Source organism: Lemur catta, chromosome 13, assembly GCF_020740605.2.
Source record: "Lemur catta isolate mLemCat1 chromosome 13, mLemCat1.pri, whole genome shotgun sequence".
In the NCBI taxonomy this organism is placed as follows: domain Eukaryota; kingdom Metazoa; phylum Chordata; class Mammalia; order Primates; family Lemuridae; genus Lemur; species Lemur catta.
Window position 1 is genome coordinate 80,790,077 of NC_059140.1, and position 27,500 is coordinate 80,817,576.

General features: G+C 35.6%; 1 protein-coding gene and 1 pseudogene across 4 annotated transcripts in view; both read right to left on the minus strand.

Moving 5' to 3' along the window:
• The window catches only part of IFT88 (intraflagellar transport 88), an 83,014-nt gene that overhangs the window by 44,755 nt on the left and 10,759 nt on the right, over nucleotides 1-27,500 (minus strand). For 3 of the 4 annotated variants that reach the window (XM_045567687.1, XM_045567685.1, XM_045567684.1), the window contains 11 exons: nucleotides 25,623-25,685; nucleotides 18,778-18,834; nucleotides 17,573-17,626; nucleotides 16,903-16,966; nucleotides 16,082-16,151; nucleotides 12,967-13,057; nucleotides 11,689-11,793; nucleotides 10,197-10,299; nucleotides 9,373-9,487; nucleotides 7,229-7,460; nucleotides 5,801-5,871 (listed from right to left, as the gene is read on the minus strand). In XM_045567687.1, the coding sequence (XP_045423643.1) occupies nucleotides 5,801-5,871; nucleotides 7,229-7,460; nucleotides 9,373-9,487; nucleotides 10,197-10,299; nucleotides 11,689-11,793; nucleotides 12,967-13,057; nucleotides 16,082-16,151; nucleotides 16,903-16,966; nucleotides 17,573-17,602 (881 nt within the window). In that variant the 5' untranslated portion in view covers nucleotides 17,603-17,626; nucleotides 18,778-18,834; nucleotides 25,623-25,685. The remainder of the gene's footprint in view (nucleotides 1-5,800; nucleotides 5,872-7,228; nucleotides 7,461-9,372; nucleotides 9,488-10,196; nucleotides 10,300-11,688; nucleotides 11,794-12,966; nucleotides 13,058-16,081; nucleotides 16,152-16,902; nucleotides 16,967-17,572; nucleotides 17,627-18,777; nucleotides 18,835-25,622; nucleotides 25,686-27,500) is intronic. The other variant, XM_045567683.1, reaches the window with a different exon arrangement.
• LOC123649595 lies at nucleotides 720-887 on the minus strand (annotated as a pseudogene).

The window sequence follows — 27,500 nt, forward strand, 5'->3', positions numbered from 1 at the left end:
TTGGTTACATGGATTGCTTTTGTACAGCTTGAGTTAAAGTTATAAGTGTGCCCATCGTACAGATAGTGTACATTGCACCCATTAAGTGTGATTTCACCCATCCCTTTTTCCCCCTCCTACCTGCTTGCTTTCCATTGAGTTTTACTTCTGTATGTGCTGTGAGTGCTGATCAGTTAGTTCCAATTTAATAGTGAGTACATATGGTGTTTGTTTTTCCATTCTTGCAATACTTCACTTAGGAGAATCCAGTTATATCCAGGTTGTTACAAAAAGTATTAATTCATCATTTTTTATGGCTGAGTAGTACTCCATGGTGTACATATACCACATTTTATTAATCCACTCATGGACTGATGGGCACTGGGGTTGATTCCACATCTTTGCAATTGTGAATCATGCTGCAATAAACATTCAAGTGCAAGTGTCTTTTGGTAAAATGGATTTTTTTCCTTTGGGTAAATATCCAGTAGTGGGCTTGCTGGAGCAGAAGTTAGGTCTGCTTTTAGTTGTTTGAGGAATCTCCATACTATTTTCCATAGAGGTTGTACTAGTTTGCAGTCCCACCAACAGTGTGTAAGTATTCCTTTCTCTCGGCATCCATGCCAGCATCTGTTGTTTTGGGACTTCTTGAATAGTCCTAATAATTTTTATGCTACTGTAGATATAATTGCTAATTTCATTTTTGAATAGTTCATTGGTAGTATATATATTTTGTTCTGAGAGAATGCATCATTTCTGGAAGATTGCAATACCAGGCTGATGCATAAAATGGATGGAGCAAGCTCTTAATCCATCTCCCTGCTCCAAAAATCCATTTAATAGATCATCCTTGGACAGAATAAGAACAGATACTACACTTGATCTTAGCCAAAAGGCCAAGAAGCCATTAGTATACTTCTATACTATTGATTTTTATACATTGATTTTTTACCCTGCAACCTTGCTGAAATCATTTGTTGTTCTAATAGTTTTTCAGCTGAGTCCTTGAGGATTTTCTATATATAAGATCATGTCATCTACAAATGGTTTTACTTGTTCCTTTCCAATCTGAGTCTTTTACTTTTCTTTTCCTTAACTGCCAAAGCTCCAGTACAATGATGAATAGTACTGATGAAAGTAGATGTCCTTATCTCATTCCTGCTCTTAGGAGGAAAGCATTGAGTCTTTCACCATTAAGTGGGATATTAACTGTGGGTTTCTCATACATGCACTTTATCAAACTGAGGAAGCTTCTTTCTACTCCTATCTTTTTGAACTTTTTGTTTTTTATCATGAAAGCATTTTGTCAATTTTTTCTTGTTTCTACTGAGACCATCATGTAGTTTGTATCCTTCATTCTATTGATATCCTGTATTATATTAATTGATTTTTATGTGTTAAACCAATTTCACATTCCTGGGGAAATCCCACTTGATCATGGTGTGTAATTCTCTCTACATTTTGTTAATATTTTGATTTGCTAGTATTTTCTTAAGGATTTTCACATCCATATTCCTTAATATTTATAGGGCTTATTCAAGTGACCTATTTCATACTGAATGACTTGTGGTAGTTTGTGGTTTTCAAGAAAGTGGTCCATCTCATCTAAGTTGTCAAATTTATGTTTGTAGTATTCTTTTATTATATTTTTGATGCCTGCAAGGTCTGTAGTGATAGCTCATTTTGTTCCTTATATTGGTAATTTGTGTTTTCTATCTTATTTGTCTCTTTTGCTGGAAGTCTGTCAATTTTATCGATCTTTTCAAAGAACCAACTCTAAGTTTCATTGACTTTCTCTATTACCTATTTTCAATATCAATTATTTCTATTCTTTTTATTATTTCTTTCCTTCTGCTTCCTTTAGGTTCACCTTGCTCTTCTTTATCTAGGCTTTTGTGCTGGGAAGCTTAGCTAGTTGATTTAAGACTTTTCCACTGTCATACTAATTGTTTCTTCCGTATGAATAAGGTGGCATTTTTCTCTGGCTCCTTTCAAGACTTTTTCTTTGTCCTTAATTTTCAGAAGTTTAATCGTGACATATCTTCACATGGATTTCCTTGGGTTTATCTTGTTTGGGCTTCACTCAAGTTCTTGAGTAGGTTTATTTTTCTTGCCAAATTTCAGAAGTTTTCAGTCGTTATTTCTTTAGTCTCACCCTCTTTCTCTTCTTTTGCCCGGACTCTAATAAGACAATGTTAGATCTTTGTTGCACTCCCACAGGTCCCTGGGGCTCTACTCATTTTGGGTTTTAATCTATTTTCTCTGTTGTTCAGATCGCACCATTTCCATCTTCTACTTTCCAGTCTACTACAATGTTCCTCTATCCCCTCCATCCTACCAATGAGCCCATTCCCTAAGCTTATTTCAGTTATTGTATTTTTCAGTTCTAAAATTTCTATTTGGTTCTTCTTTATATCCTCTATTTCTTTTCTGAGGCTATATTTTCATTTGTTTTAAGCATGTTTGCAACTGCTTGTTGAAGGCTCTTTATCATGGCTGCTTTAAAATCTGTCAGGCAACTCTAACATCTTTGTCATCTCAATGTTTGCATGTATTCATTGTCCGTTTTTTTTTTTTTTTAAGAGAATATTTCACTGTTTCCTGAGCTAGAGGGCAGTGGCATCACCATAGCTCACTGTAACCTCAAACTCCTGGGCTCAAGCGATCCTCCTGCCTCAGCCCCCCGAGTAGCTGGGACTACAGGTGCATGCCACCACGCTCAGGTTATTTTTCTATTTTTTTGTAGAGATGGAGTCTTACTCTTGCTCAGGCTGGTCTCAAACTCCTGACTTCAAGTGATCTTCCCTCCTCAGCCTCCCAGAGTGCTAGGATTATAGGTGTGAGCCACCAGGCCAGGCCTGATTGTCCTTTTTCATTCAGGTTGGGATCTTCCTATTTTGGTATAACAAATGATACCTGATGGAAACTTGTACATTTCTGAATTATGAGACCCTGGATTGTATTTAAATCTTCTGTTTTAGCTGGTTTTCTGGACAGCACTCCATCAGGGGATGGAGGGCACTTTACCACTGCCAGGTGAAGGTGGAAATCTAGCCTCTTCCCATGCCTCCTTTGACACTCAAAGCGGGCAGGGTAGGAGTTTTTGCTTCCCACATGGTCTTATTAAGGCCATGGTGGGGGGGGGGGGGCTTGCTACCAGTGGGTGATGATTAAAGCCTTAACTCTCCACTAAGCCTCCCCTGACACTATCCCAGGAGAAAGGGGGAAGGGTACTTCATTACTGCTGGGTGAGGGTGGAATTCCAGGCTCCCCATGTGTCATCCACTGACCCCAGAGGAGTGGGACAGACTTTAGGGATTAAAGTCCTGGCTCCCTACTTGGCCTTCTCCGATACTTGGTGGGATGTTAGGGGCATCTCCTCTAGCCTTGTAAGGGTGGAAATCTAGGCTCCCTCCCAACTTGGTTTTTGCTGGTGTACATGGGGGTACAGCCACTTTTTTCTGTGGTATTTACCTGTAAGTTTTCAGTCTTGCTAGCCTACCCCTTTCCTGGATCCTCTGGCTAGAGAAAGCAGGCTTTATTAGGGTTTTTGTTTTGTTTTGCTTTATAGCGTGCCCATTGGTGATTTCTGATTGCCACCTGTGTTCGCTCCAAGTCTGTGATGTATGAGGGGAACTCACTACCATGTTGCTCCTCATTCTGAGGTCACTAGCCAGTTTGCCTTCCTCTCTCCACCTTTCTTCCTATATTTGTTTTGCATAAAACTTCCAGGGTTTTTAGTTGTACTTAGCAGAAAGAATAGGAAAAAGTATGTCTATTTCACCTTCCCAGAAGTATAAGTCTCTGCTTTATTTTTAATGTTAAACTAATCCCTAAAGATTAAGGGCCCTCCATACATACAATAGAATACCATTCAGCCTTAAAAGGAAGGAAACTCTAACACGTGCTATAACATGGATGAACCTTGAGGACATATGCTAAGTGCAATAAGCCAGTCATAAAAAGACAAATGCTGTATGATTCCATTTATATGAGGTACCAAGAGTAGTCAAAGTCATAAACAGTAGAATGGAAGTTTCCAGGGCTGGGGAGGGAATGAAGGGGGAGCTATTGTTTAGTAAGTATAGAGTTTTAGTTTTGCAAGATGAATAGAGTTCCTGAGATTGGTTATACAACAATGGGAATGTACTTAACACTACTGAACTGTATAAAGATGGTTAAGATGGTAAATTTGATGTTATATATGTTTTAACCACAATTTAAAAAAAAAGATTAAGAACCCTCCATCATGTGATATACTCCTAATATACCTATTGCATGTTCAATACATATTAAAACTTTAAAACCATACTTGGCAGAGACTAGGTTCCTGCCATGTTTTTTTGGGGGGGACAGAGTCTCACTCTGTTGCCCAGGCTAGAGTGCTGTGGCATCAGCCTAGCTCACAGCAACCTCAAACTCCTGGGCTCAAGCAATCCTCCTGCCGCAGCCTCCTGAGTAGCTGGGACTACAGGCATGCGCCACCATACCCGGCTAATTTTTTCTGTATATATTTTTAATTGTCCATATAATTTCTTTCTATTTTTAGTAGAGACAGGGTCTCGCTCTTGCTCAGGCTGGTCTCAAACTCCTGAGCTCAAACAATCCACCCGCCTCGGCCTCCCAGAGTGCTAGGATTACAGGCGTGAGCCACCACGCCTGGCCTCCTGTCATGTTTTGATATAAGAAGAAATATATTTGGTCTTCATCCCAGTTGCTGGCGCAGACCTCCTAAAACCCTTGGAATTTCCTGAGTGACAAAAGTGTCTTTTGTTGCTCATACTAAGCCCTTTTTGACCATACCTGAGATTATGCTAATGAGGTGGCATCTAGTGGATGGCATCTAATGGCAGCTGGTTGCCACAGGAACCAACCATATCATGGAGAGAGTTGGAACTTTCAGCTCCACCTCTCAACCTCCAGGGAGAGGAGAAGGGCTGGAGATTGAGTTCAATCACCAATGACATAATCAATCATGCCTACATAATGAAACTTCTATAGAAACCCTAAATGATGGAGTTCGGACAGGGTCCAGGTTGGTGAACACACAGAGATACTGGGAGGGTGGTGCACCCAGAGAGGGCATGGAAGCTCCACACCCCTTCCCATATACCTACGCATCTCTTCCATTTGGCTGTTTCTGAAGTGTATCCTTTATAATAAAGCGGTAAATGTAAGTAAAGTGTTATCCTGAGTTCTGTGAGCTCTTTCTAGAAAACCACTGAACCTGAGTAGGGGGTGGCAGGAACCCTTGATTTCTAGCAGGTCAGGCAGAAGTACAGGAGGCCCAGCCTTGCAACCGGTGTCTGCAGCGGGGAGCAGGGCAGTCTTACTGGACTGAGCCCTTGGTGTCCAGAGAGGTGGATAATTAACTGGTGGTTGGTGTGGGAAAACTGCACATTTGGTGTCAGAAATGTTCTAGGTAGCAATAGGTCATAGTACCTACTATATTAGAGGAAGGAAGAAATGAAATAAATAGAATTTTGTCTCTCAGAGTGATATTTAATGGGGAGGTAGGACAAAAATAGAAAAGCACAATTTTTGAAATAAGGGTAAAATAAAGTTCCAGTATTGCACCAAATGCAGAGGGAAACAAGTTACAGAATAACTAAGTAAGAATAATTGAGATCAGCATTAGGACTGAGATGATTTGAAGGAGAAAAGAGAATTCAGTAAAGTACAGAAATGGTGAAACAATAGCATTATTCAAGAAATATACTGAATACAACAAGTTTTATAAGAAACAGAATGCACATTCAACCTTTTATGAAAATTACAACTATATTATTAAGTTTTGCTTATTAAGTGCTGATGATATTACCTGTCACGCTCCATTTGCCTGAGATGATCATTTTTTATAGCTTCAATCACCAAGTTAGTGTGGGGATCATCCTGGGAAAATAAAATTGAAAAAAAATGAATAATTGTGAAGTAAACACCAAGAACTTGGATTTCTAATCAACCTCCCCACTAACTAGTTGTATAAAATGGAGAGTAAATTAATCCTTCTAAACTATTCTCCCATGTAAAGTAGAACTTATTTTCTCATATTTTTGATTACCTACCACATTCACTATTAAACTAACCTAGATTCTAAGAAACTGATAAAACGGGTCAGGCTGGAAAGATTAGGACCAAACACATAGAAGCTGTGGTTATTTGTACAAATATGTGATATTTTAATTATAAACTGAAATAAAAATGCTTTAATGATCATCAATTGCTTGGTATGATCCATATCTCCACTCCCCATTAAAAACATAGATCATTTTTCACAACATACATTGTTTTTTCTCAATATGAAAAAATATATAATCATTCACATTTACCCAGCACTTAACTATGTTCCAGGTACTATTTTATGCCTTGCACATGCATTAACTCATTTAATCCTGACAACTCTATAGGGCAGGTTATTATAATTCGTCCCATTTTATACATATGGGAACTGAGGCACAAGAGGGTAAGAACTGAGTAGTGGGGCCAGCTTCAGAGACTACGCTCTGTAACCACAAAGCTATTAGGAAAATCTATTAAGTTCAACTCTATGAAATTGAAAATATACCATTTTTATCTATAAATACAGGCAATTTCATATAGTTTGACTTAATATAAAATAACACACAGATACTAATATTTTATGTGTAAAAATCTAGAAAATGTTTTAAAAGCATTAAGAAGAAAAATAATCTCATAGCCTAGAAACTATTGCTCCTATTTTGGTATATATTCTTCCAGTTTATGTTCACATATAGGTACGTATCTGTATTTTTTCACTTAACATCATATAATGTTTCTCTAGGTCTTTGAAAATATGACTTTTGATAGCTGTATTATGTACCACTCTAAGAATGAGGATAAGGAATTACTTTATTTTACTCTTGATATATTTAGTATACACGGTTTAGGTTCTCCCTGCTCACAATGACTCCTAAAAGGTCAAAAAAAGAATTTGAGGGTTCCTTGGTCAAGATATTACCCTTAATGATGACATGAAATCTTATATTTAATAAGATTCTTTTTTTGACTGAAATTGTACAGTCTATTTTAACCAAAATCTCTACCCAATTTCAACAGAGTTGCATTCTCAACCTACTTTAAATAACAAATGAAATATATCAATGATAAACCACATTAATATAGACCTGGGAGAAACCCAAGAAGTCATCTATTCCAACTTTCTCATTCTGAAAACAGAAAAACACAAATAACTGGGAGGTGGCTACATAACTGTCTTTTTCATACTCACACTTGGCGATATATATTTATCGTCTTCATCAATTTCTAATGGAACAGCAATCAATTTTTGGAATGCCTTCTTCATTTTCTCTCGGTCTCCAATGGCAAAATAACTGAGAATTAGGTTGAAACCTGCCTTCAGATTTGGTGCCATGCCCATTATATGCTCAAACGAATTAATGGCATCTGAATACTGACCAGTCCTAATAAATGTAACTCCAATGTTTTGCATTATTTTAATCCTAAAAAAATAAACATGGATTAGCTTTAAATTTCTAAACTTTTTAGTATGGCACTCAAGCCACTCCACAAATAGTTTCCTTCTTACCTTTCCCACTTCTTTTTCACTTTTAAAGCTTTATTGCTAAAGCTTTACATATATACACATATACATACGTGTGTGTGTGTATATATGCCATAAAATTTACTTGTTTTACATATATGATTTAATAATTATTGCTATATTTATACAGTTGTGGAACTATAACCATATCCTTAAGTCATTTCCATTACCCTAAAAAGAAAACCTGGGCTGATTAACAATCATTCCGCATTCCCACCTCCAGCCCTAGCCAACCACTAATCTATTTTATGTCTCTTTGCCTTTTCTAGATGTTGCATATAAATGGAATCATACAATATGTGATATTTTGTGTCTGGCTTATTTCCCTTAGCATAGTATTTCTGAGGTTCCTCCATATTGTAGCATTCGTCAGTGCTTCATTCCTTTTCTTTATTGCCAAATAGCATTCCATAGGAAGGATATATACCATGTTTTATTTATCCATTGCCTACTTGATGGACATTTGGGTTGTTTCCACTTTTTGGCTATTATGAATAATGCTGTTATGAACATTCCCATACGAGCCTTTGTGACAACATATGTTTTCATTTCTCTTTGGTATATACCTAAAAGTGGAATTGCTGGTCCTATGGTAAATTCGTGTTTACCTTTTTTAAGAAACTGCCTATTTTACTTTGGAAAATAGGCACCATTTTATGTCTCCAATAAATGATGTTTCCAGTTTCTCTACACCTTCACCAAAACTTGTTATTGTTTGTCTTTTTGATTAAAGCCATTTTACTGGATGTGATCTCACCTTATTTCTAACCACTCCTCAACATAATCCCTGTGTTTCAACTAAATTAGTTTATTCCTAATTCTCTGATCAGATCATGGACACTGTTATTTCCCTGACTGGTCTCAAGGTGTTCCCTTTGTTGAGAATGTTATCCCTTCTCTTCTCTTCACTTAAGGAACCTATCTCAGATACACCCCCTTCATAAAGCCTTTCTTGACCATTGCTGTTCTCAATAATGATTTCCTGAACTGAATTATTACAGCACCCATTATCTCAATTATTGATTATTAATCACTTAATATCTGCTACCTAATATCATTATCTTTTTCTAAAGTGCTTAAGTTCTTGGCCTCACTGTGTTTAAAAGTACCTCAAGGGCATTGTGTTCTATATGCTACATAATATTTGCTGATTATAATGAGATATCATGCCAATTTCAAAAACAAATTATCAAGAAAGGTAGCATTACAAATAAATTAACTTTCACAAAGGAACTGTGCTGCGCCTGGGGGAATTATGACCAGTAAATATCCTGAAACTTCCTTTGTTTCCACAGTTACTACTAGATGATCAGGTAATTGACCATTTCTGCTCCTGAATATTATAGGAATAGAAACTATCCCAGCTTCCCCCTCTTCTGAGACTCAGATGTAATCCCTTTCTTTCATGATTTTAGTCTCAAGGTATAGCAAGAACACAAGGGGGTTTTAATTTCTAGCCTTGTGTTCTAGAGTTTAATATGTTCTGGAGGACTGCTACTGTGATTGTATGTTGGCATTAAGTTGTATCATGGTACTAATGGCCTGTAGGGTTAACCCCTACACTGGTCAGTTAGCTGAATTTTATTTCTCTTGATCACATACAATGCCTTTAACCTTTAACTTGTCATTATACAAAGGTGTGCAAGTAGTAACAAGGGAATAGATCAAAATACTACACATATAACATAAATCTAAGATCTTGCATGTACAAACACTTCAAAATGTTCAACCCACTGAAAATAGATCAGAAGAGTTATTTTGTTTTGGAAAAACAACACTTAAATTTTACAGGTACCATGGTATAAACTTACCTCATTTCTTTATGGACACTTGGAATTTGATCTAACGCCATTCGGTAGAATTTAATGGCTTTGGAATAATTTCTTTGCTTTAAATAAATATTTCCCATATTCACTTTCAATCTTCCTAATTAAAAAAAATTTAATGAATGTATAATATTCTCATTTTTTTCATCTTTTCTATTTTAGATGACTTTAATTTGTATTCTCTAAAGCTTTTTTCAAGTTGTGAAGCTTCAGACACTACCTAAAATTCTAACTTTAAAACACTTATGCTATTTTCACACTAATCTTCTCCGAGGAAATGGAACTACCTCAGATAGGGATAGATTACTGAAAATATGGCTGGAAAACAACTGATCTAAAACTGGAGGTATATTCTTCTAAATAAAACATGAGACTTAAAAAATATAAGACTTTTAAAATTAGACTCAATAATGCCACACACATTTTAATATGATGTTAAAGGAAATGATATCTTGATAAATATTAATACTGCTACCACAAAATTACACAATATAAATGCAAAATATAAACTCTAGTCTCTCGGGGATAAGTTTATGTTAGAGAAGGCGTGTTCTATGTTGCCATGGCTCATTCTACTTGTGATAACAGGATACATTTTTTGTTTCCTATAAGGCAGTATACCTCATATCAACCATATGTCTTCATTTGCATTCATATACATAGTATCATTAAGCAGGAAACCCCGATCATAAATACAAATTTGCTTAGGGCACAGACTGTTTCATTATAAGGAAGCATAAAGTGAGGAGATGTAAATTAACACTACAAAAGAAATATGCCTGTTGGAAAAACTGATTATATATACCTACCTGCATTGCTAAACATTTTATTTTTCACTATAACTTGATATGTGTTTAGTGCTTCAGCATACATTTCATTAGCTGAATATTGACTGGCCAAGTTGAAAAGAACCTAAGGAACAAAATATTGCAAAAAGACATATAATGACCATTTTAAGCTGCTTTCACCTATACACTTTCTAGAAATTAAAATCCTTAACAAAGTTAGCTGCTTATATCATGATACCCAACCAATTAGGAAATTAAATAAAAGAAATATCTTACATTCCAAATGAACTAGAACATTACTATATGAAGAGTGATCCCCTACATTTCACCTTAATTTTGTATATATTCCATTTAATTAGGTGGCATCTGCCATCCATTAATCTCTGGAAGACCTACAAAGAATACCTGTGTATCATTAATGCTGCTGGTGATAAAAGAAATCAGCAAGATAGTGGACTAAATTCTCCATGCAAGCTGGGTGCGAAGGCTCTTGGGCAGCTGAGACAGGAGGATAGCTTGAGCCCAGAAGTTTGAGGCTGCAGTATGCTATGACCATGCCACTGCACTCCACCCTGGGTAACAGAGTGAGACCCCATCTCAAAAAAAAATTAATGAATAAAAATTTTTAAAAAATTAAAAATCTCATGTGGAAATATCTTAAACCTTAAAGTATATCAGGGAAGAATTTCTATAGTAAAAGCTCTATATACTAAGTTATAATTTCAGTCATTAACTCATAGTAAATCATGTTTTTAGATGTAAAATATGATCATAAATTATCCCTGTAAGATTTCATGGAACTTTTAAATATTAGCTCCAAACAGCAAGCATCTAACATTTTTAAGTTTCAAATCACCTTTTTTCCCATTTGTTTAGTACATGAAGACTTTACCCACTGAAAATACACCCTTTAAACAGCAGTATAAATATCAAGGAAGTGTCTTTTCAGAATTAAAATTCTGCTAGAAATTAGAGGCATCAGCTTTTTCCTACACTACTCTCATAGAACATCATCTTATTTGCCTAGTTTGAAGTTCTTGGAAATCACTGACTCAAAAGTCTATATTATAATCTTATCAAAATAACTGCCTTAGATAGAGCATAAATATTAGCATCCTTTAAGAAATACAGCCTAAAGACTGTATATCCATCAAACAAAAAAAAAAAAAAAGAAAGAAAGAAAAAGAAAAAGGAAAAGAAATAGCCATTGGGTTGTACATTTGCAAGTACTTACTAAGTTATTAAAAACAGCTGATTAAATAACTAAATAAAAGAAAGAGCTCTTTGCACAAACCAAAGACAAGAGTGTCTCATGAGCTAAACATTATAATTACACTTGATCTTAGCTAAAAGGCCAAGAAGCAATAAAGATTATTATTAATCAAATTCTGGGCACCTGCGGACCAATAAGATTTTTAAAATAAAAGAAAACAAGAAAGAAAAAACAAAAAAGACTCGGAATCTATAAATCCTAGCCAAAATAATTTCATTTGGCAGGCATTTCAACACTTACTGAGTAAGTTAAATCCAAATTGATATTTTCTGGAGTTGTAACTTGTTCTCGTTGTCTCACCAGGACTCTCTCTTTTCTTCCTGCATCTTTTGCCTTTTCTAAGGCCTGAAATCAGATTTATACTTTGTAAATCCCTTTGAGCATTCATCAACTTTTATGCATTTGGGAAAAATCTACATGAAGCTCAGCTGAACTCGTTTTCTAGCCTTCGATTCCCCAGGATTCTCCTCTGTACTTTTACCATAAACTTCAATTGAAAACAAAAGAACCCAGAGTATTTGTTTAAACAGAAGCTCACCGGCACAGAAGTGTCTGTGTGGTCTCTCTGGGAAAGAAGGAGAAAGTGTGGGGGATGCTATGTGGAGTACATTTGTCCCAAGTCCAGTTTCTTTATCACATGATTTCCACCACCCTTAGGTTTTACCATGCTTACGTACCCTTTTTTCCTCCTAACTTCTGAATCTTTGGGTATTTTAATGCAATCTTGTGAGGCAGAAATTTAGACTGATTTTGTTTGGCTTCTGGGATGCTCAGAATGCAGACAAGTCAAGGGGTGGCTATTGCCCAGTATTAAAACAGATGCTTAGCTTGGCTCATAACCTACTCTGAAGTCCGAGAACCTGCACTGATTCCCACTGAGTCTAACCACAAATTCACCATGGGACTATTTGTTTAGAAATAGAAAAAAAAAAATGCCAGTTCTATGAGCAATAAAAGTAGCTCTTTAGACTGAATTTTTCTAATGGTATTCATTAATCCTATAACTAAGTCACAAAAATTAAATTTATATGGTATGACAAAGTAACGTGCACAAAACAAATTAAAAGATTGAATTTTAAAAAGCAGAGTTGGATTGCCAGGAAGTAAACTGTGGTTTTTTTAGTTTACTTAGGGAAAAATATTTCAGGGTATTGAGTCTTCGATAATAAAACAGCACTTAGTACTATGTAAGGCTCAAGAGAGCTATGCCTTTCAGCAGCATACTGGCATCTAGTTCTAGTCCACTAGGCTGCAAAATTAAATCAAGCAATACATTCAAATTTTTTTTCCTACTGAAAGACCAACGTCAAAAACTATAAAATCAGTCAATTATTTTGATATCAGAACTTATGAAACAGAGTTACAATTCCCAGTTCTCAAAATAATCACTTCATTCAAAATCCTAAGACCATTCAATGGCAAAACAATTTATCTATCCATATGTGTGCATGTATAAAAGCAGACATACACATCTATACACATTTCATAATCTTGAGTCCTATTAGTTTGTAAACTTACCAATTTTAAGTCTCCACAACTGTTGGCAATACAGCTTTCTTCTACCAACTCATTTACTTTCTTCTCTAATTGTCTAATCTTTTCTTCTGGACTATTAAAGAAAAAAGTAGGTGTAATTTAAATCACTCAACTACTAATAATCTATACTAAAATTTAATTTACTTTTAACATTGTCCATTATGTTCTTTCACAGATAAGACAAATGTATAAATGGTATTAAAAAGAAAATGTACTATTGTTTTTAATAACTATGTCCGGTAATTATTCATAATAACAGTAAAAACAGATAACATTTATTTAGCACAAGAGTAATTTAATGCTGAGCTTTAAGCTAATTATTTCATTTGCTCCTCAGAATATTAAGAACATCATATACATGTACTATCATCATTCCCATCTTACTGATAGAGAAAATGAAGTTTACAAAATTAAGTATTATGCCTGAGATCACAAAGCTAGTAAGTTATGGAGCTAGGATTTAAACCAAACTAGTGTATTCTAGGACCCAGGCTATTATATTAGCACCCCAAAAAGGAAGTAGATGTTTTTTTCTAGATCCGAAGGCAAATGAAAACTTTATCTTATGGCTAGGAAAACTGAAGCCCCCATAAAAAAAAAGATAGAAGTTTTATTTACTAATAGATTCTACAAAGAAAATTACTACTTTTTTTTTGTTTGTTTTAGAGATAGGTCTTCCTATGTTGCCTAGGCTGGAGTGCAGTGCAGTAGTTATTTATAGGTATAATCATGGGGCACTATAGTCTTAAACTCTTGAGCTCAAGCGATCCTCCTGCCTCAGCCTCTGGAGTAGCTGGGACTACAGGTGTACCATGCTGGCCATTGAGAAAGTTTCTAACAAGGTGAAGAAGTTTAAAAATCCTAGCTCCATTAATAGCAAATCAAGTATCCTCAAGTCAGTCACAATTCAAAATAATATTAATGTTGTTTTGCTGCCACTTTATTACAACAAAATACCACAATACTCAATGTATATCAATGCCTAAATAAAATTTTACTATGCATGTATTGGAATAGACAGTAGTTCTCTTAATTTTTTACCAATGGACTTTATAAAAGGATACAGGAATAAATTCAACTGTATAACTTTGTCTATACAATCATATTCTTTGGGGGATCCTGGGGCTAAGAGTACAAATTTTGTTTTGAGACAGAGTCTTACTCTGTTGCCCAGGCTAAAGTGCTGTGGCATCAACCTAGCTCACAGTAACCTCAAATTCCTGGGCTCACACAATCCTCCTGCCTCAGCCTCCCGAGTAGCTGGATCTATAGGTGCTCACAACAATGCCTGGCTAATTTTTTGTTTCTATTTTTAGTTGCCTGGCTAATTTTTTCTACTTTTAGTAGAGACAGGGTCTTGGTCTTGCTCAGGCTGGTCTCAAACTCCTAGCATCAAGCAATCCTCCCACCTTGGCCTTCCAGAGTGCTAGGATTATAGGCGTGAGCCACTGCGCCCAGACTACAAATTTTATTAGTTTATAAAGATCTGTAAAATTCTAACTCAGCGATGAGCATAAATAGATGGCAGCTTTATAAAGGTTACATTAAGTACAGAATTCTATTTTCTAGTTGTCTGAAACACTCATATTTCTTAAATGCTACTTACAGATTATTATTATTAAACCTAAAATATCAATATATTAATAAAAATTTAAACTTAAAAACCTGTAAGAGAACTTTATGAACACACTCAAAGCAACTACCCTGTCCCTACTGGACACCAGGAAAATGCAATCCATATGCAGACACTGTTGGATACCTGCCACACAGAGTCTGCCACCTGCCCTTCCCTTTGCACGCAGACTCTAAGCCAGTCAAGGGACCCTCATTCTCTTTGCCAAGAGTCTGGTTCGGCCATGGGCATGTGAGGCATTCTTCACTAAGAAAGGAAGGCACATCTTGGAGGTGAGGGCTGCTAGAAAGATTGTCTTCACTTTTTAAAAAGGACCTTGGACTAGGAATGTTCTGCCTCTAGACTTTATCAACTACATGGAGATTCTGAACTCTCACCACTCTCTTGGCATCATAATGATGGGCAGGGTCTTGGGAAAAGCCAAGAGAAATAAAGAGAAGCTGATCCAGGGATGATGATATTGGGCAATAAAGTTAACCATCCCCAGAACTGCCCTTCCTTCAGGCTTCCTATCATGAAAGATAATAAACGTTCTTACTAATTATGTGTGTCTTTTTTTGACATGTCTTCTGTTATTAGCAGCTGAAAGGATCCTAAATGACATAATATTTAAATAAAAGAACATGCTTTTATTAGAAAACACACTGTCATTAATTAGGATACAAAGCTTCCTTGGTAGCCAAAAAGGGAAATTATGTAATTTATATAATAGCCCAAATACTGGGTTTTAAAATTACAACTTTAAAATATGTATCATACAGAAGCAAACCAGTGTAGTGGTTAATAGCATGAGCTCTAGAATGAGACAAACTGGGTTTATCTCAGCAGTGCCATTTATTAGCCTTAGCAAGTTACGATCTCTGTGCCTCAGATCCTCTCCCAGGAATAGCTCCATCCTCACAGGTAGAGGCCTTGGAACAGAGCCTGGCACACACCAAGTACACCGTGAATGTTAGCTTCTACTACTGTCTGTAAAATGTACATATCAAGGTACTTAGATTCCAGTAGATGTATATAACTGGATGTATACCATAGCTGTTTGGCTTCTGTCTAGCCACTAGCACAAAACTAAGTTAATTCTATAAAAAATTAAATGTCTCAATAATACGACAAACTAACTTCTTATGTGTTCTCTTAACTTTTTTCTTTGAAATGTCCTTTTAAAATAAGCACATCTTATTAACATTTTACAATCCCATTTGGCCTTCAAGAGAATCAATACTGATTGATAACCATAAAAATTAGCCTGTATCTTCAAGTCAAATAATATTACAATAAATTCCACAGAACACACACGACTATTCTTCTTAGACTTATTTCTTTTGTTAGTTCCAACAACTAAAGATGATGTTTTGGGTACTATCCTGTTGACACAAATTTTTAAAATATTTAAGAATTATGTATTTAGAAAACAAAAATAAAAAATATTCAACAACAACAAACAACAGATAAGGACTTACATACCTATCTTCATTTTTGGCTTCCAAAGGAGGAGCAGGGCCCCTTGACTGACCAAGGGGGTCAAATGCAGAGCCTGAGACACAATTCAAGAGTTCATATTTAATTTGTAACCCAGCAAAATTGAAAAAAAACAAACAAACATAAAAGCTTAGTTATTTCATTTACCTATTTATTAAATGGTTTAGATTATGTATTTATTAAATGGAGACAACATTGTGTCTACATAACCATTTCATATAGTGGGAAATTGGTAAGATAATTTTAACATAAATGTGTAACTATGTAAACTATGTAAAAACTATGTAAATAAAACTTGTGTGTTAAAACATAAAAATAAAAGCAACATATTCGCTCAGCATTTACTTTCTCTCCCACAGTGGTCTATCCCTATTATGACCTCTACGTTATCAAGCACATCACTTATAACCTGGTACCAGCTTTCTAATTTTCCTTATTGGTATACTAACATTACTTTTTATAATTTTATTTTAAAATTATCATTTAACTAATCATATACTTAAATACTATCTTCACCTTTAACTTTTAAAATTGAGCTCTAACTCATAAGATAAAATGTACATATTTTAAGTGTATAATTAAAGTATACAGTCTTGACAAATTACACACTGGTGTAATTACCACCTCAACTGAGATGTAGGTTTTCATTACCCCTTTCCTTTCTTAATGGTACCTAAAATAATGGTCTACCTTATAATCAATGGCATGTTAGATTTTATTAAAAATAGTAGTGATATTTATACTCACAAAACAGTAAAAAATTAAAATATCTGAAAAAGATTATTAGTAGAAATAGTATAACAAACCTCTCAAAGCGGCTTTGGTAAAACCAGCTGCTCTCACTGCTGTCATGGGTCTAGTAACTCCATCCTTCAAAGAACAGCAATCATTTAAAAAGTATTTTTAAATAAGACTGACCTCCTCTTCACAGTTCTGTACATGATACATATCTCAATATGGCCCCAAGATTTAAGATTGATTTTTAGTCACCATCTGCTTACTCTTTCTTTCTGCCTCCTCATGTATTAATCCTGTCTCTTTCCCCTATAAAATCTCAATTCCTTGATCTAATTGGGCTTATCTCAGTTTGAAAAGAAAAAACAAATTAGCATATTAGCTAGCTACTCCCTTACTTTTCTTTGGTCCCCTATATACCTATGAGAGAAACCATAGAAATTCCATTAAATGGTTACATAGGAAAAATGGGTCCCAGAGAATATCATGTAAACAAACTGTCAGTCCTATGTCCACTCCCCAGTGGGATTTCATTTGAGACCTGAGTAAACAAATACAAAAAGACCTTGCCTCCAGAGATTTAAAATAGTTCAACCCTTAGTCCAAATTTTAAATAATTAAGGTAACTATGTTAAGTAACATCTTAACATTTTAAAATGATATAATAAAGAAAAAAAACTTTTGTAATAAATTCCAAGTCATAAGAAATGCACAAAATGAACAACCATACAATAGAGATACCTGAATAGTCCCTGTCATCGTTCTTCCCATTGATGATGCCAGGGATGTCTTGGACTAGTGAACAGAAAAGTAAGTTAAAAGGATTCCTAAAAACATCTGCCTTTAATTTTATAAACCAAGTTGTAGAAGTCTTCTTCATAACTTTTTTCATTAATCTATCAGTAAGTAGACAAATATAATTTTTCCATTTACCACCTGAGGGTCTAAGATCAAACTATGAAACTCTAAAATAGGGGTCAGCAAACCACAACTCACAGCCTTTGTAAGTAAAGTTTTATTAGAACACGGCCATGTCCCATTCCTACGTATATTGTCTGTGGCAGCTTTTGCATTCCAAATGCAGAGTTGGATAGCTGTAACAGAGCCTATATGACCTGCAAAGCCTAAAATACCTGGCCCTTCACAGAAAAAGTTTGCTGTCTCTTTTTCTGAAACACCACCAAAAATCAGATTTATGAGTAACACATGCTCAGCCTGATTAATAAGTGCATATTTCATATGACACACAGTTATATTATGTAGAAGGCTACTTTCTTCACACATACAAAGGAACATTAAGAAGGCAAGTTCCTTGAACCTCTAGGTTTTGAAGCCATTTTTCTGAACCCTAAGAAAATATTATTATAAGGACTAGGAAATGCTCTTCCACCTCATTCTTCCATTTTTCTCATTCCTCTATTATTTCATGTAAGTTAAAACATCCAAATTGTAGGTAATTTGGGGATGATTAAAAGGTTTATTACTTTTATGGAGTTTTATATAATCTCTTTCCTCCAAAGATCTTTAATATAAGACCCAAATATACACCTCTGAAATATTTTTCTCAAATTTTATTTTGTATTTATTAGATATCTTTTTACAATAATAAACACTATTACATTTACATAACATTTAACTTCACATAAAAAACGAATGATATACACATGAGACTTGGTTATATCATGTAGAAAATGAAAGAAAGTCAATCAACAAATATAAGGGTTACAAATGGAAAAAGGCAACAAAATATTTTCTGATATATTTACAAATCAAAATGACTAGAATATTTAAAGCTATTAATCAAATTAGACTTTCATAATGTTCATAACTATCCAAAATGGATATCTGGGTCATGAACTGGAAGATAATTAAAATTATTTAGAACTGCCTAAAGTAAACTATGTTTACAAAAAGCATCTTAATATTTTCACCTTATAAAAACCTACCCCATATCCAGTAGCTATAGGTCTAGTAACTGCCGTGCTTGGTATTTTAGCAGTTATCTTAGGAAGGAAAAAGAACATAGTTAACAGGATTCAGATCACACTATATAATAGAAAACTGGAAAAAGAAATGGAAAATATAGACTCATCAATAAAGAAATGTTTCTATAATATTTAGATTTCTTTTAAATTATCTTAAATATTGGGGAGATCAGGTATTTTAAACATTTGAGATGGAGACTCATTCTGGAATTCATTTTAAAGGAGAAAGGGGACTTTAGAATGACCTGAGATGCCAATAAGAAAGCTTTCATTTCATGCTTGTATCTGTCATGCATTAAACATTTACTGCATACATATTACTGCCAGCCACTAGGTCAAACAGACACAAGATGTGGAGTCTGAGAACCTGGTTTTGAACCTCAGCTCTCAATCAACTAGTTGTGTTTCTTGATCTCTTTGAAGCTAAATTTTCTCATCTTTTATCTATTTATTTTTAGAGACAAGGTCTAACTCTGTCACTCGTAGCTCACTGTAACTTCCAACTCTTGGGCTCAAGCAATCCTCCCACCTCAGCCTCCCAAGTAGCAGGGACTACAGGTGCATACCACCACACCCAGCTAATTTTTAAAAAAGTTTTTTTAAAGACAGGGTCTCACTATGTTGCCCAGGCTGTTCTTGAACTCCTGGCCTCAAGTGATCCTCCCCCTCTGCCTCTCAAAGTGCTGAGATTACACGCTTGAGCCACCATGCCCAGCCTCATCTTTTAAATGAGGATACAAAGTATACTGGTCACAGAATTGTAGTTAGAATCAAAGAGAGCCATAGGTGGGAGTGTCCTAAACGTGTTAGCTATTAGGCAGATTTGTCTGAAATACTTGATTAAATATCATTTATGGAGGAATTCTACTTTGGGCTATGATGGACTACTGTTCTAAAAACCTTCCCACTAAGAACAGTTAAAAAGGCTAGAAACAAAAATATTTTTTTAAAATATCACTTTGAATACATTAGAGAAGCATCAAGATAGTGAAAAATTACAAGTTCTCAAAAAGAGAAGAGAAGGCTAGAGAGGTAAGCCCGCGTTGGGGCCTGCTTCCCTCCCAGAGGCATCTGTTAACTCCAAAGGCGAGGCTGAGAACCTGAGTCTGGCTTCTGATAGACTCACAGTCTGAGGGGTAAACCTGGGAGCTGAGGGGCTGCCAAGAAGGCAGCCCTAGTAATCCTCCAGGCTGTAGACTGTGAACTCAAAAGGCTACACCCTAAGATGAAAAGGAAAATAGAAGTATACCAGCCCTCGTAAGGGCTGAAGTCCAATTTAGGATCATCTCAAACCCAACTGGATTAAGGCAATCAGGGATTCCTAGTGCCTGCAGGGCCATAAGAAAAAGTAAATTCTCTATAGTGAAAGATAAGATCCTCTAGAGCTGTGCTATCCAACAGAACTTTCTGCAGTGATGAAAGGTTCTATATCCGCTCTTTCTGATAAGACAGTCACTGGCCACTTTTGAAATGTAGGCGGTGCAACAAGGATATGGATGTTTTATTCTAATTTTAACTAATTTAAATGTAAATAGTCCCTTGTGGCTAGTGGCTCTCATACTGAATAGCACAGACATAGAGACATAAATTATCTCTAAAATTTTTCACTTATAATGTCTGTCATTTAACCAAAAACAACGAGACACTTAGAAGGCAACGCTACCTAACCAAAAGCCGAGAGAAACAAAAGAATGCAAAGAAACTCAGAAGGGGACACATAGAATGGAAATATCAGACACAGACTGTAACATATTAATAACTATGCTTAATATGTTCAATGAATTAAAAGACAAGATTGGCAATTTCAGCAAAGAACTGAAAAATATAAAAAAGGAATACATATAAATTCTAGAACTGAAAAACAGCTAAAAATAACGTGAAATGCTGGCACTGTCCAGGCAGTAGTAAAGCTACTAATTTATACTAGACTTTAATAAGTTAAAGAATAGTGTTATAATCTTTAGTGAAACATTAAAAGATTGGTCAGAGAATGTAAACTACTAAGATAACAGAAGAAGGAAATAGAATAATAAAAAACAAAAGAAGTCAAGAAAAGAAAGTAAATGAAACATAAAAGAGGCAGGAAAAAACAAATAGTAAGCAAATTTTAAACCAAATCAATAATTTCATTACATATAAATGAAATAAAAGAATAAAATTGTCAAACTAATTATTAAAAAAACAAAACCCAATTACATGCTGCTAATAAAGACTTTTTAAATAAATGGATATGGAAAAGTTGGAAATAAAAAAATGGGAAAGACATATAATACAAATGTTAGACAAAAGAGAGCTTTCATACCTATATTAACATATTAATGTCTGACAAAATAGACAAAAAGCATTACTAGAGATAGATGATTCATAATAAAAGGCTCAGTTTTCTTTGAAAATATAACAATTCTAAATTTGCTCCAAATAATATGAAGCAAAAACTTACAAAAAATATGCTAATCCACAATCACAGTACAAGATTTGATCATACTTTCTCATTAATAGAACCAGTAGACAAAAAAAAATTATCAGTAAAAATATAGAACATCTAAACAAAACCATTAACACACTTGATCTAACTGACATATATAACATTGTACCTGCCAATTGCAGAACATATATTCTTTAAAAATGCACTTGGAATATCAACAAATTTCAAAGAATTGAAATCATACAGATTATGTTCCCCATCAAAGAATAAAGCTAGAAATCAGTAACACAAAGATAACAAGAGAATTTTAATATGTTTGGAAAGTAAGAAATACATTTCTAAATAACTCATGGGTCAAAGAAATTACCCTGGAAATTAGAAAATATTTTGAACTGAATAATAATAAAAACACCATTAGAGGGAAAGTATGGAAAAAACACACACAACAATTAATTTTATAGGAAAATGGCTGCCTGAATTACAGGTATTAACATATAAAGTTGTTAGGTGAACTTTAATCACTGGTTCTTTGCCTTACTATGGGAAGATATTTTAATTTTATATATATTCCAGGGTTTAAAACTCATGCTTCATAAGGTTGGCTCCAGGTCTTAGAAAAAGCTGAAAAAGAGGGAGGATATGGGTCTCAGCAATTTCTTCTTGGAGAACAAACTGAACAAACTGAGGAAAAGAGATCATTACTCTTTTTTACTGCTACCTAATGACTAGATCTGTTTTTTGGTTTTTGTTGTAGGCATTGGGCAGCTCCTATACTCTCTTCCCTTATTCACCTTGCACCCTGCCTGCAAAGTGCCTCCTCTTATATCTCAGTCTCAATTCTACACATCGGGTTTTTGTTGTTGTTGTTGTTACAGACAGAATCACACTCTGTTGCCCAGGCTAGAGTGCCGTGGTGTCAGCCTAGCTCACAGCAACCTCAAACTCCTGGGCTCAAGCGATCCTCCTGCCTCAGCCTCCTGAGTAGCTGGGACTACAGGCATGTGCCACCATGCCCAGCAAATTTTTTCTATATATATTTTTAGTTGTCCATATAATTTCTTTCTATTTTTAGTAGAGACAGGGTCTCACTCTTGCTCAGGCTGGTCTCAAACTCCTGAGCTCAAACAATCCGCCCAGCCTCGGCCTCCCAGAGTGCTAGGATTATAGGTGTGAGCCACCGTGCCCGGCCTACACATCCTTTAATATTCAAATCTAAATTTATCTTCTAAGTAGTCTCTTCTGGTTGTCCCAACTAGCAGTAAATAACCTCTCTTTATGGTTCCATAGCAATTTACACGCTTTTTTTTCTTTTTTTACAACTAATCGCATTATGCCTTGTAATATCTACTTGTGTCCATTTAATTTTCCTTCTGAAAATTATAAGCTCCTTAGGATAAACCTAGAATTTTATCCCTCTTAAGTGAAACTAGGACCTGCCTGCTGGTCCTAAAACTTTTTCCTATTTAATATAATAAGTAGAATGTGATGAAAATATCATTCAACAGAGGAGCAAGAGACCCACGCTCTATCCCAGTTACAGGCAGCTAGGAGACCTTGGCTTTTCCAGGCTCCAGTTTCTTCATCTATAAAATGAGGATCTCTGAAATCACTTCTAAAGATCTTTGAAGGGCCAGCCTGGCAAAATTATCACCTTCTGTCTAATACCTGAAATCACTTAACTGAAAACAAAGTTTACTGATTTACTAAGTTATTTAATAAAGGTTTATGGAGCACCTACAGTAGACAAGGAAAAGAACGATGAATAAGAATCTGCCTCTTCAAAAAGCTTATAGTCTAGTCACTAGCCTACTGGAAGAACTCAGAGCCTATGAAATCTCTTTCCATAATGAAGATAACCTTACAATTAAAATATGGGTTATAAAATGCATAATGAAGAATTAACTTTACCCAAAGAGAGGTCTGGTCTTTGGTGTTGGCTACTGAGAGGTGATTTCTATGCCCCTGGAATGTTCTGCCTGACAGGAGTATTTCTGTTTGTCTTGGCTATGCCCACCAGACAGTCTAACAACGTGATTTACAATGGGGGCTTTGGGACACATCAACTTCCGAGTATGAGCCTGAACCTCTGGGAGGGCCTGGAGACTATAGGTCAGCCACATGAGCAGTATGTGATTGAGCCCTCGTAAAATTCTGCACACTGAAGTCTTGGGTGGGATTCCGTGGTTGGCAATACTCTCTGAGTACTGTCACACACAGTAACCACGAAGTTACTGCCAACCTTGGACCCACAGGGAAAGAATGACCAGAATCCCCATGTAATGAGTGATCCTAGACTCTGCAATTCTTCCTTTTCGTGATTTTAACTTGTATCTTTCCCCTGTAATAAACTATGAGTATGGTAGATTTTGGTGAGTTCTCTGAGTCCTTCCAGAGAATTATCAAACCTGAGGGTGGTTCAGGAAGCCCCAGAACTTGAAGTTGGTATGAGAAGTGGGGGTAGTCTTATGGAGGACTGTGTCCTCTACCTATGCAGTAGTTTAGCCAAACTCATTGCAGGGAATTGCACTAAATTTGCTTATACTAAATGAGATGGGCAAGCTATTCCCAAGATCCTTCCCATGCTAAGTGGTTTAATGTTTGCTAAATAAGTATGTGTGGCAGAAAGGAAGGGAGAAAGTGACAAAGTGAGGGAAGGTAAAAGCAGGAAGACACCTCATCTTAAAGCAGAGGAGTTTGGCCTGGATAATTCTTCATTGTTGGGGGTTGGCCTGTGCATTGTAAAATGTTTAGCAGCATCTCTGACTGCTACCAACTCAATGCCAGTAGCACCTACTCAAGTGTGACAACCAAAAATATCTCCAGGCATTGCCAAGTTTACTCTCTCTAGGGAGGAGTATGTAAATTTCCCTCAGGTAAGAACCACTGATATACAGTATTAGATGGTGGGCAGATGCAGTATTTTTAAAAAAGAATATTAGGCATAGAACATTAGGGATAGAACTTTCTAAACTTCACTATTTTATTTAGTCCCAATCTTGTTTATTTTCAACTATAAACAAAGCCTGGCAGATTTCGTGCATGGTAGAAGGTGGATATCTCTGCTTTGTATAATATATATAAAAATTTGAACAGTAATGCTGAAAAAACTACTCTAGCAAGTTATGTACCAGTAGAAGAATTATCAGAGAGTATTAATTAATACAAGGGAGGAGTAATTTGTAAATTAAGCCCCAATGTTTTGAAGAATCAATATTTATGTTACTTTAAAAATTAGGCAAATATTTTTAAAATAATCAATTCTTTAGGTAAACATAATTCCAATGCTCTATATAAATAATAATATTTATATTTTCAAGAACATAAGGAAATCCTCTTATCTAGAATACTTTAAAATTCACTTACTAGATACACTAAAAACTATAAAACATTGCTGAAAGAAACTAAAGATGATACAAACAAATAGTAAGATATCCCATGTTCATGGATTGGATGATTTAATATTAAGATGTCCATACTACTCAAGTGATCTACAGACTCAATGAAATCCCTATCAAAATACCAATGTCATTTTTTGTGTAAATAGCAAGATTCATCCTTAAATTCATATGGAATATCAAGGGACCTTGAATAGTGAAAGCAATTTTGAAAAAGATCAAAGTTGGAAGGCTCCCACTTTCTGATTTCAAAACATATTACAAAGCCACAGTAATCAAAACAGCGTGTTACTGGCATAAAGACAGACATAAAGACCAACAGAACAGAATAGAGAGCCCAGAAAGAAACCCTTTCATGTATGGTCAAATGATCTTCAACAAGGGTACCAAGACCACTCAATGGAAGAAAAGACAGTCTGTTCAACAAATAGTGTTGGGAAAACCAGAATGGGAGAAAATATCTATCTGCAAATCATATATCTGATAAGAATTTAATATCCAGAATAGAGAATTTTTACAACTCAGTAACAAAAATGGACAGGTGTCCATTGACCAATGAATAAATAAACAAAATGTGGCATATACATACAATGGAATACTATTCACACATAAAAAGGAAGGAAATTCTGTCGCATGCTATGACATAGATGAACCTTGAGGACATTATAGTACGTGAAATAAGACAGTCATAAAAAACAAATACTCTATGATTCCACTTATGTGAGGTATGTAAAGTAGTCAAACTGATAGAAATAGAAAGTAGAATAGTGGTTACAAGGGGGTTTTGGGGGGTGGGGGAAAATGAAGAGTTTTTGTTTAATGGGTACAGAGTTTCAGATTTACAAGACGAAAAATTTCTGAAGATCTGTTTCACAACCATGCGAACTTAACACTACTGAACTATACAGGTAAAAATAGCTAAGATACAAACTTTATGTTATGTGCTTTTTTTTAATCATAATTAAAAAAATTTTGTTTTCACTTACTGGAGGTCTTCTGCCATGACTAGTTCTCACGGCTTGCTGAAAAGCTGTGTCATTCTCCAATTCCTAAAATGAAAACGCAAATTTAACATTCAACAGGAAGTCAGAATTGGGGTGGGGGTGGGGCAGAAAGTTTAAACTCCTGTTTGGTAGTCAAGATTCTCTATAATTCCTTACTCCAAGTGTTGACATTTGGGTAGGGGCTCAAGGACTCTGTCATCAAATCTCCCCTCTTCATATTACCCAAAATATCAAAGCTCCTTCCTCTCCTAGGAAGAGGGGTAGCAATTATGTTAGTCAATTTAAGGACATTTTATTGGTCACAGTTGAAATGGATGGTATTATAACGACTGGATAAAAGATCAAGTAGGGCCAGGAGTGGTGGCTCACACCTATAATCCCAGTACTTTGGGAGGCCGAAGCGGTGAGGGCCACTTGAGCCCAGGGCTTTGAGGCTACGATGAGCTGTGATCATGCTACTTATCAGGTATACAAGGAGATGGCCTTTCCTCTGTTTCTTTCTTCCTAGTGGCCAGAGCAGTAAGAACTGGGGCTCACATCTCTTTCTCTCTTTTTCTCTCCTTCATTGTCTCTCTGTCTGCTCCCATCCCTCCCTCCCTACCTCCCTGTCCTTGCCTCTCTTCTTCTCCCATATGCTGGGACCATGCTAGAACCCTACCAGAGAAAGCCTCAGGGCAGAAAAGGCCATATTCTCCACAAGCAATGGGACACTGTCTCTTGTTCCATTTCCATTTGCCCAGATGAAAAGGACCTTTCATGTCACTGGAGAGGTAAAATCCAAGACTCAGACTGGAGCTATTCTAGGCAAAGGGAGGGCTCCGCCAAGTCCAACCTGCCCTGCATCGCCATTTGGAATCGATGTCTCAGTTGAAATAAAATGTTATATTGCTTTGCTGATTCCTGACCTGCACTTATATTCCCCCTCTGAAAATTTGAGGAAAAGAACATTAGTCAAGGGCAGGATAAAAGTGTTCCTGGCTTTCCTGGACAAAATGCCATTTTTTATAGTCTCCCCAAAGCACCCAGTCTTACCATCCACCTACCTTCTAACCAGCCTTTATTTCCTACTTCTTCCCCACTCTGGCTCTAACCCTTCAGACACACTTTATGCACAATTCTCATACTTGCCTCTGAATTTGTTTCAGTCTACTTCCCACAAAAATATACGTGACAATTATTTAAAAACAAATATAAAAAATACATAAAATAGAGTCACTATCAATTAACTTTTAAAAAACTTCCAGATAATAAAAATAAAATGTTTATATAACCAGAATGCTAATACAAGACACTATTTTATTTTATTATTTTATTTTATTTATAGAGACAGGGTCTCGCTCTGTCACCAGGCTGGAGTGTAATGGTGTGATCATAGCTCACCATAACCTCAACCTTCTGGGCTCAAGCGATTCTCCTGCCTCAGCCTCCAAAGTAGCTGAGACTACAGGCATACGCCACCACATCTGGCTATTTTTGAAATTTTTCTTGTAGAGAAAAATTTTTCTTGCTATGTTGTCCAGGTTTGTCTCAAACTCCCAGTCACAAGCAGTCTTCCCACCTTGGCCCCCAAAGTGCTGGAATTATAGATGTGAGCCACCACACCCAGCCACAACACATCTTAAAACATAATTTTATTACATACAATCATTCTTAACTTTTACTTTAAATTATCTGTATAACCTTTCATACTAACTACATAAAATTTAAGAAGTAAACAATTCTCAGTCAGTCATAGAAACTGAAAACTTATGTGTAAAATATAAAGCCAAAGGCAAACATAACCTTTGGCATAATTAATTATACTTTTCATTTGGTAGATCTTTTGGTAAAAGGATGTCTACTAAGATTCTTAAATTAGTA